At 36.7% G+C, this 9,841-nt stretch overlaps 1 protein-coding gene across 2 annotated transcripts in view; it reads right to left on the bottom strand.

Moving 5' to 3' along the window:
- Nucleotides 1-1,924: 1,924 nt before the first annotated feature.
- The window catches only part of rpn2 (ribophorin II), an 18,619-nt gene continuing 10,702 nt past the window's right edge, over nt 1,925-9,841 (bottom strand). The window contains exons 15-18 of one of the 2 annotated variants that reach the window (XM_014025602.1): nt 8,275-8,350; nt 3,618-3,747; nt 2,987-3,078; nt 1,925-2,572 (exon numbers count right to left, since the gene is read on the bottom strand). In XM_014025602.1, coding sequence (XP_013881056.1) covers nt 3,027-3,078; nt 3,618-3,747; nt 8,275-8,350 — 258 coding nt within the window. In that variant the 3' untranslated portion in view covers nt 1,925-2,572; nt 2,987-3,026. The remainder of the gene's footprint in view (nt 2,573-2,986; nt 3,079-3,617; nt 3,748-8,274; nt 8,351-9,841) is intronic. The other variant, XM_014025603.1, reaches the window with a different exon arrangement.

The following is a 9,841-nucleotide window of genomic DNA, read 5'->3' as shown; positions in this document are numbered from 1 at the left end:
AAATTCCAGTGAAATATATTTATGTTTGTGGTTGTAATGTGACAAAATATGGAAAAGTTCAAGGGGTATGAATACTTTTGCAAACCACTGTACATACAGCCCTAAATGCACATAAATGTATTAATAAGTGGTGGAAGGTTCAAGGATTGTAACTTGTCACAGTCTGCCTTCTTATTAGTAATCATTAAGCGTTCTGGACTAACTTCAGTAATACAAAATTATTCAACTTCACTTCAAATCAGCAGCTGTTGAAACCCAGAGACAAGTGGATATTTTATCAAGACAATAATTTCCAAAAATTTCATCAGACTAACATTAAGCTCCTGGAAAGGCCTTCATAAAGCCCTGACCTGAACTTGATTTATTTATTTTTAATATATAGACAAATCTTACAGTTTAAGGGTAATGGTACCAAATACTAATGGAGTRTGTTTAAAATTGTGACTGTGCAGACAGTAATAAAAATAAAAATTGCCTTTGAAAATTTTACTCTTAGTTTACCTTAAAGGGGAAAAGTTTATTATGATTTCACATCAGTGTGTAAAAAATGCATACGTGCCTTTTTTATAGTGTATGTAAACGTCTGGTTTCAACTGTACGTATACAGTGTACACTACTAATCAAAACTTTAAGACCAGTTGAGAAATGGCAAGAATTCACATTTTGCATTGTTGCTTTGTAGCTAAGAAGGCTCTAAGTGGAGCTTCAAAACGCAAGAAATGGGAGCGATTTTAAAAATGAGTAAAAATCCCTCTAAAATAGAAGTTGAGCCATTCTTGTTCATCACCTCAAACTTTTGTTTCAGCTCGATGCTAGTGTTTCCAGGAGGTTACAGGGAATGTTCCTCCTGGTGGTGAAGATGGTGTTTATTCAGTCTTTGCTTTTTGTTCATCAGGACTCCATAGTTTAGTCATAAGAAATCTTTAAGCATTCGCTAAKGAGAGGGATGTCTGGGTCAAGGTTATAATAGTTTTGGATTTTTCATTATAGTTTTGTTTTACTTTGTTACTTTTTTCTTTTAATTCAGTTAATTTTCATTAGTTTTTACAGTGGATTTGCTAGTTTTTATTACATTTTTAATGCTTAGTTTTAGTTTATTTTTTGTTAGTTCTAGTATGTTTTTTATAGCTTATTTTCCAATGCATCCTCCAGCTTGTGATGTTCCTGTGAGTTTACTAACCAACAGTTATTTGGTCACTAGTTAAAGCAGTCCATTATAGAGACAACCTCTGTTCGCTGCTGTGGGGTGATGAGACTTTTACAAGCTTAATGCTGAGATCTGCTCACGCTGCGACACTTTTACAATTGCAACTAAATAAATCATCACGACAACCATTCTACGAAGCGCATCGTTTTATTCACGTGTTTGTAACAAATATTTCCACAACAATAACTCTTGCTTTCATCTTTCTCGCAGTTAAAAACATCAAACTCAAAGACATCCCAAAGTGAACATTGCCATTTTCTCAGCAGACGATGCTGAGCAGCAGATTTTAAACAAGTGTTACGGCCCACAGCTAATGTGAAACTTTAAATTTGAAAGGAATAAAAAAAAGATCCACATGGCTCCGAATAAATTGACTAATATTAAGGATGATCTATCATTTCAGTTAGTTTTGAAAAAAAATTACAGTTTTAATCATTAGTCATTTTATTAGTTTTTATTTATTTTAGTTAACAAATGTTTTTCAATTTCAGTTTTTGTTATTTAGTAGTTTTAGTTCACTATAACAACTCTGGTCTGGGTTTGTCCCCAATTTGACTATGGATAAATGGTAAATCAAAATGGCAACTGTTCTTACCAGCTGAGATAAACTGTAAACAAACAAAGAGTTTGAATAGATGTTAAAAAGGTTAAATATTCATCAAGAAAAGTGAATCTTGAATTGTTGATTTATCTGTTGTGCACAAATGAAACATTTTGTGGGGTTCGCCAAAAACATTCAAGTGTTTATTTTTCCACAGTAAAAATACTACATTACGACAAACTTTGATTCACCTCAGAATCTTTATTTTTCCCTCATTACAAAAACATCACATTCTGTGGCCGTGTTTTATTACCAAATTTTAATGAGGACATCTTCTGTATCAAATAGAGTACCACAGGCAAACATAATGGCATAGTAAATAACAAGTGTCAGTGCTACAGCCAGATGGTGATTACTAGCTGAACATGAAGGAGGTGAAATAGGCACTGAGCAACAGCATAGAGGAATGTACATAAAAAACAAACAAATCCCAAATCTCAAAGAAAGTCTCAGCTCAATTAAACTATGGCATATTGAAAAAAAAAAGAAAAAAAAAAGCTCACAGAAGATGAAGTGCAATGATCAGTAGCTTTTTTAGTCTTCAGTAGAGAATCTGTTGGTGTTTGTCCAGGCTTTCAAAAAYGCTGTCATATCCCAAATTCTTCCACTTAAACACAGACCTACTGCATATTTAACTGTTGGTTGGATTCTTGACTGTTCATGTCATGTTTTGTTGTTTTTTTTATTTGTTGTTGTTGCTTTTTCCAATAAAAAATAACCGTCATTGTCTTCTTTTAGTCACTTGTCCTCATTTTTTCTCCATTCTGTGGGAAAACAAGAAAGCATTAATTTGGTCATGACAGGAAGACTTTTAGGAATTAGTTTTTTTATTATTATTATGTGGCAAAACATGCATTTAGATGTGCATCCTAGAATTTCTCAGAAATGACTAAAATGAGGACTGCAAAACGTTTTTGTTATAGAACACCAACCATATCACTGAGACACTACAATACAACCAGAACCATGAGACGTAGTTCGTAATGGAAGGACTGCTGAAGAACTGGTATGGTTTTGGTTGTGGTGACCATGACAGGATGAGAGAAGAGGCAAACCAGGGGGGAGGGCAGCAAGTGCACTCAGCATTGAAATGAGTGAGTGAGCAAACCACACAGCCATGCACACTGCCAGACATTATGGAGATGCAGTGTGGATGCAGTCTGAGAGGATGCCCTTACTTCAGCCTGGAGGCAGAACAACTTGTTACTAAAGGCTGGTTTATCGCAGGCTCCTATACTTTGCCAACCTACTACTTTGCTCTGCAGCAATCCTGAAAGAGGAGTAAAGAGACAGCGATGTGTGCATAGAGTGGTTAAAGGAGAAAAGCACCAGCTTCAAGCAGATAAAAAGGAAACTATCCTCAAAGGGAAAAGGGCACTGGCACAATCTTTAATTCTTTTTTTTAAATGGTTAAATGAGTTGCTGTAAGACAGAAGTGAAAGAGACTAATTACAAAGTGACCTATTCAGTAGACATGCTATAAATTGCTCACTCTGGCTATTTAAGTGCTCTACATATTGATGGTGAAGAAATTGCCCACTCAGATCGTCACTTTTGAACATCTTGTTGCTACATTTCTGTCCTTCCCTAGAGGAGCCCTTCTTTAGGAGAGCTCTGCATCAAAATCACCCTCTGAAGGTCCAAGGAGCTACAGACATGAGAAAGGCACTTTTCCTCAGGTTTAGGACAAAGAATTACCAAGAGTTCTTAAATCAGCAGAGTCCTTGTCACCTGAAAGTGGCCAGTCTCAGTTTTTTTGGATGAGGGACTTRGGGAACTATTTGTGCCAGGCACCATCAAGAGACGTACCTCTTCACTGCTTTCTGGGCCAGCATGCGGTTCCCAGAAAGGAAAGTTACACCACCGATGATTGCCAGGTACTTCAGGGTCTGAAACATGTTGAGGTGGGTCCAGTAGACGTACATTAGGCCGAGCATGGCTGAAATGACAAACGAGAATTTTTACTCCTTTTTAAATAAAAAGGTAAAGTAGAGAACAGGAAAAAAAAGTCCTTTATTTTTAAATTCCAAACTTTACAGGTGTTAAGACATCATCAAAACAAGTACCGGGTTTATACCAGCTCTTTAAAACAACCCGAATTCCGACAAAGTCACAATGTTGTGTAAAATGTAAATAAAGTGCAAATCTTATTAATTCATATTTTATTCAAAAATGGAACTAAAAAATATATCAGATTTTGAAATGAACAAGATAATGTTTTATCTATAGCAGCAACACGTCAAAGCTGGGACAGGACAATATTTCCCACTGTGAAGCATCCTCTCTTCTTTTAACAACAGTCTGTAAACATAGAGGAACTAAGGAGACCAGATGTGGGAGGTTTTTTTAGGAGAATGTCCAATTCTTGTCTGATGTGTCCTCCAAAAAAACTTTCCACAGGTGAACAGGTTAATTGGAAACAGGTGAGTGTCATGGTTGAGTATAAAAAAGAGCATCCTCAAAAGGCTCAGTCATTCACAAGTAAGGATAAAGTGAGGTTCGCCTCTTCATGAACAACTGTGTGAGCAAACAGTCCAACAGTTTAAGAACGTTTCTCAGTGTACAGTCAGGGCCAAATCTGTTTGAACACTGACAAAGTTTGTTTATTTATTTGTTTACAGAAACATATTCAAGTTATAGTTCTATAAAAGACAAAGTCCAGACTTTCAGCTTTCATTTGAGGACGGTCACATAAAAAGTGAATGAAGGATTTATTAGTTCAGCTCCTGAGCATGTGCCACCCTGCTTTTAAAAGGGAGCAACAGTAACTGGATGACTGACTCAAAGACTATTTTATGGGGAGGTGTGGGCAATTAATTAAGCAGATAAAAGGCCTGGAGTTGATWTGAGGTGTGTTGCTTGCATTTGGAAGATTTTACTGTGAAGAAAACATGCGGTCAAATGAGCTCTTCATGCAGGGGAAACAAGCCATCTTTAAGCTAACAGGGAAAAAAATGGTGGAAAAATTGCTACAATATTARGAGTGTCAAAATGTATAGTTTGGTACATCCTGAGAAAGAAAGAAAGCACTGGTGAACTCATCAAAAGASCTGTACACCCACAGAAGACAACAGTGGTGGATGATCACAGAATAAATTCCATGGTGAAGAAAACCCCTTCACAACAACCAAGTGAACAACACCCTCCAGGTGGTAGGAGTATCAATATCCAAATCTACCATAAAGAGAAGCCTGCATGAAAGTAAATACAGAGGGTTCACTGCACGCTGCAAGACACCCATAAGTATCAAGGACCCCAAATGTTGAGCAACTGAAGCTGTTCATCAAACAAGAACGTTAAAGAATTCAGCTACAAAGCTTCAACAATTAAACCTCAGTTCACAATCACTTACTGAGTCTTGTTCAAAGGAAAGGATGTAACACAGAGGTAAACATGACCCCGTCCTAAATTTTTTTGGAACATGTTGCAGCATCAAATTCAAAATGAGTGAATATTTGCCAAAAAAACAAAAAAAAAACAGTAAAGTTTATCTATTTGAACATTAAACATCTTGTCTTTGTAGTTTACTTAATTGAATATAGGATGATGAGGATTTGTGAATCATTGTATTCTGTTTTTATTTATGCTTTACACAACGTCCTGACTTCAGTGGAGTTGGGGATGTAGGAAATAACCAGAGGCAGGAGTTTGAATTATGATTCAATAACAAAACAAACTGTTTATCTCTTCAGTAAGGCAGAAAGGGCATTTGTGGTTTTTAAAGACAAATTAAGGTTTGGATTTCTTTGACTTTAGAACATTTTTCCACTTTTGCTAAGTTTTGCTTTTGGCTGAGAGAAGATGGCATCACATGGCTTCTTTATTGCACAATAATTTAATGTCCATTTGTGGAAGGCACAATGAACCAGACAGAAGCTGCGTTTTCATTGACCATGAAAATACGCAAATTAGAATTCCGAAAATAAATTTGCTCAATGGAAACACGTCGATTTAAAGAAAACTTCCTTTTATCGACAAAATATTTTTGCGCTAGGATGAGGTGGTTTTTCGGACGTATCGAAATTGGTATGTTTCACAAAACTGCAATGGAAACACTTTTTTCGCATCACGGGAGTCATGTGATCAACAACCGGCTGTTTCTACTGGCGAAAAAGACGACAACAAAGAAGATAACAGGAAGAAGAAGTAGTAGTAAAATCAACGAAGTTGTAAAAGAAAGTAGTAAACCCAACGACTACAATTACCCAAAAACACAGCAAATGTAGCCGCTCCCAAGTATAAGAAGCTTGTCACTGGAAAGCCTTGATAAGACGCTTACGTCTCCTCTGATGGTGAGCACTAGTGCCGTGGTAGCAGCTAGGGATGGGTACTGAATTTAATACTTTTTGATGTACAGACCTAATTCTGTCGGTACTAYCGAGTATCTATTCAAGTAACATCAAACAGTACCATGTTTCGGTACCTAAATGCATCATTGCGACTGGTTTGGCATAAGAGTGGTGAGTTTTCCATGCTTGTCCTGAATGCAGCATCACGCAAAAGCGTAATGACGTCAGCAGCCGCTGATTTCAGTTAACAGAGAGAGGCAKAGCTTGGTCTAAACRTAGCTTGAAAACCTCGCAGCTCCTGGAGTAAAACTCAACGAACAGACBGCCTTTGAATTATCTGGTGGATTAATTATCTTGTGAACACGACGTTTGCTTGCTCAAAGTAAATAAAGTACCGCCATTTTCTTTATATCAACTGTCATTAAATAGAGACCAGCAGAGGAAAACAACAGAGGWGCTTCCCGACAGTCCGAACACATCTGACCTAAAGAACACAAGCAGCTAACTTGAAGTGTTGGGCGCGTTTTGGATGCTCAAAACGTAGCTTGAATACCTTTTATTTATTTGAACTCCATCCTCTTTTGCTTATTTGATTTAAACTTATTTGCCTTCCATGGACCTCCATCACACAATTTTTCTAGCAGGGAAATGACATCAATAGAAATACATGGAGCTGGATTTTAATTTGTGCAATAAGACAAAACAGTCTGGTTGTTTTCAAGAGTTTTCACTTTAAAGAAATAARTTACACAACTGATGTTACAATACAAAGAGTTGGATGTTGTCTTGATATTTGTTAATTTTATATATTGAGAAATATGTTAAATAAAAAATAAATAAAAGTTTATTATTAAAAAACAACAAACACAAAGTACCGAAAATTGGTACCATTAAGTACCGGTACAGATTCCCAGGTACCGGATATTGGTACCGAATCGATTCAAACGTCAAAAGGTACCCATTTCTAGTAGCAGCATGTGTTTACATCCATTGCCGCCTTGTTTGTAATTACTTATCACGAGAACAAACGTATTCACGCGTGACTTTAATAGCATTTCTTACTTAATAGAAACACTGCAATTGCGAAACTGTGTTTTTTCGACATTAACAGAATATCGACAAAGTTTTACACACATTTGTAATGGAAACACAGCTAGTGACTTATGGAGGTGTTTCAGAGCCGATGCAGTGATGACTAGAACACAATCAGACCTGTTTTGAATGCAGTAGCATCTGAGGGCCTGCACATCACAAACAATATTAACTTTCATCCTTGTGCTTTGAGCACAGATTTATCCAGGTTAAGATGTTTGATGRTATGGTCAGGTTCTCTAAAAGGCTCTTTTTATTTCAAGTCCTCTCACAGAGCTGTTAAAAACCTAATTAGTTAAAAAATGCTCTTCCAACTGTTTTCTAATTACACCACCTGCTATTAAAATCTTTTGTTGCCCATGTTCAACTTACATCTTACACAATGTTTTAACATTTGTTGTAAATTAGATGCAAAAAAACAAAGATGGCCAACACTAGTATTAGTTTTAAAAAGGAAAAACTTGCTCCCCATGAACTGGAGAACCGAAAAATAACTTGGGCTAGTTTGGGTTTGGAGCAAATACTGAACAATGTTTGTCTGAAGCATATCAACATAAAACATATTTTCTGTTAASCACTGTGGTGAAGAGCTGATGAGTTGGGCTTATTGATACCTTGGCTCCCATGAATACCAAAATAAAGCAGAGGGAAATTAACACTGTGGGTGGATCCACAATTTAAAGAATCAAAGGAGGCAGCAGATGTTTTTTTCCACCCCAGACTATTATAGTTTCAGGTAAATAATTACACGGTGTTGTCATGTTTCATTTAGTTGTACAGGCTTGTTACATCAAAKGGTAAATGGTACTGAACTTATAGAGCGCTTTTCAAGTCCCTCCAGACCCCCAAAGCGCTTTACACTAACAAACATTCACCCATTCACACTCACATTCACACAAGATGATTTCGGAGGTCTTGATACCAAAATGTTAAGTGCATTTTCTTTTTCATATTTGTATTTGAATAGGTTGAATTGTGATTACACACAATGTTCAACGTAATTTACTTATCCTGAACACCACGAGAGGAACATAAAACACAGTCTCATCTGTAATATTCAGAGCATTGTAGCAATGGGCACTAACCTGCGTGTCCAAAATGGAAGAGAATGGTACTTGGAGAGAAGCTGAAATTCGAGATGTTGGCTCCTAGTTTAAACCACTAGAGAAGAGAATGGAAATAAAACAATGAGTTGTTTTTGTTTTTTTCTGACAGAGCTGCAAACAAAAGAGCTGAAAATACAAAGCATTGATTCTTTGCAACAACTATACTCAACAGTGGAAAATAAAAAAATATATCTGTTTCCTTTGTGATTTAAAATTAAACAAAGCATTTTGTTTATGCTGGATTGTGCTGTTGACCATGTTCCTACTAAAGAGCTTTTCTAAAGTGGGTTAAGAAAAATGACTGYGAGTGTGTCAATGCCACATAGATACAGTATTGTAACATATTGAAATGCAACCTCAGGTTAATCAGATCATTAGTGTGGATGTTAAAAAAAGAGCCAAGAGAACCTTCTAAAAACATTGAAGTGATTAAACATTAAAGCTGAAATCCAAGGTCATCACTGTCATTTTCTGACAAAGACCCAGATAAGCTACAAAAATAAAAAATAAAATAAAATAACAGACAGGATTTGACCAAAATACTTGGTGACAAGCCCCCAAATCACAAAACTAGAGGTTTTAGCATAGTCACATAAGTTTTTTAATAAATGTGGAAAGGGTAATAACAGAATTCATCCATTTCTGTAGATGTGCTTACACACTGCCTGGCCAAAAAAAAAGTCTTCACCTGGATTTAGCTACAGGCTATGACAGGGCTCTCCAACCAGTAGCTCAGGAGCTCATTTAAAGTAGCTCTTCGGTGCTTGTGAAAAATTAAGAGAAGCAAAATTTAATTTGTCACTGACGAAACAAACTTTCATTTACCATATTTTCTGGACTATAAGCCACGACTTTTTTCCTGAACTTTGAACCATGCGGCTTATAAAACATTCTTCGGTGTCCTGAAAGACGCTTTATAAATAAAATGCATTATTATTATTATTATAGTCTGGTGCGGCTTATACGTGGATTTTTTTCTTCAGCCACCAGGGGGCTCTTTGGCCGAAGGTGGGGTTGCCGCCCATCCCATAGAATTCGGTCTGTCCCATATTCTACAAACGTTCAATGAACGCCAGTACTTTATATAGTAGGCTGGCACAGTAGTCGTTTCACTCACGGTGTTGTGCCCAACTGCCTTCTGAGTAACACACTAACTGATACGCACAGCCGTGGATTGGAAGCGGACATCCTGGACATGTTCGCGCAAGGATAGATTTTTATGACCGGGTATGTTGTTGACAAGAGACAGAAAAGGCATGTTACGAAGCTGTTCTGAGCTTGTTCAACTCCGAYACTGAAGATGATGACTTCAGTGGTTTCAGTGCGSAGGAGGAAGATGAACGAGACGTTTCTGTTTTGTTGGATCAGAAACTGTTAGTTCCCGTTCAAAAACTACCAAAATAAGTTCAGTTAAATGTAAACTTGCCAACTTTTTCTTTGTCAAATAATAAATGTGATGTTCAATTCACTTGTTTGACTAAAATTTTGGGTGTACTGTTTTTTTTTTAATTTTGGGGGTGCAGCTTATAGTCTGGAAAAATACGGT

The sequence above is a fragment of the Austrofundulus limnaeus genome, unplaced genomic scaffold (assembly GCF_001266775.1).
Source record: "Austrofundulus limnaeus strain Quisiro unplaced genomic scaffold, Austrofundulus_limnaeus-1.0 Scaffold487, whole genome shotgun sequence".
Taxonomy (NCBI): Eukaryota; Metazoa; Chordata; class Actinopteri; order Cyprinodontiformes; family Rivulidae; genus Austrofundulus; species Austrofundulus limnaeus.
The sequence above is the reverse complement of the archived record's forward strand: the minus strand, read 5'-3'. Positions and strand labels throughout refer to the sequence as shown.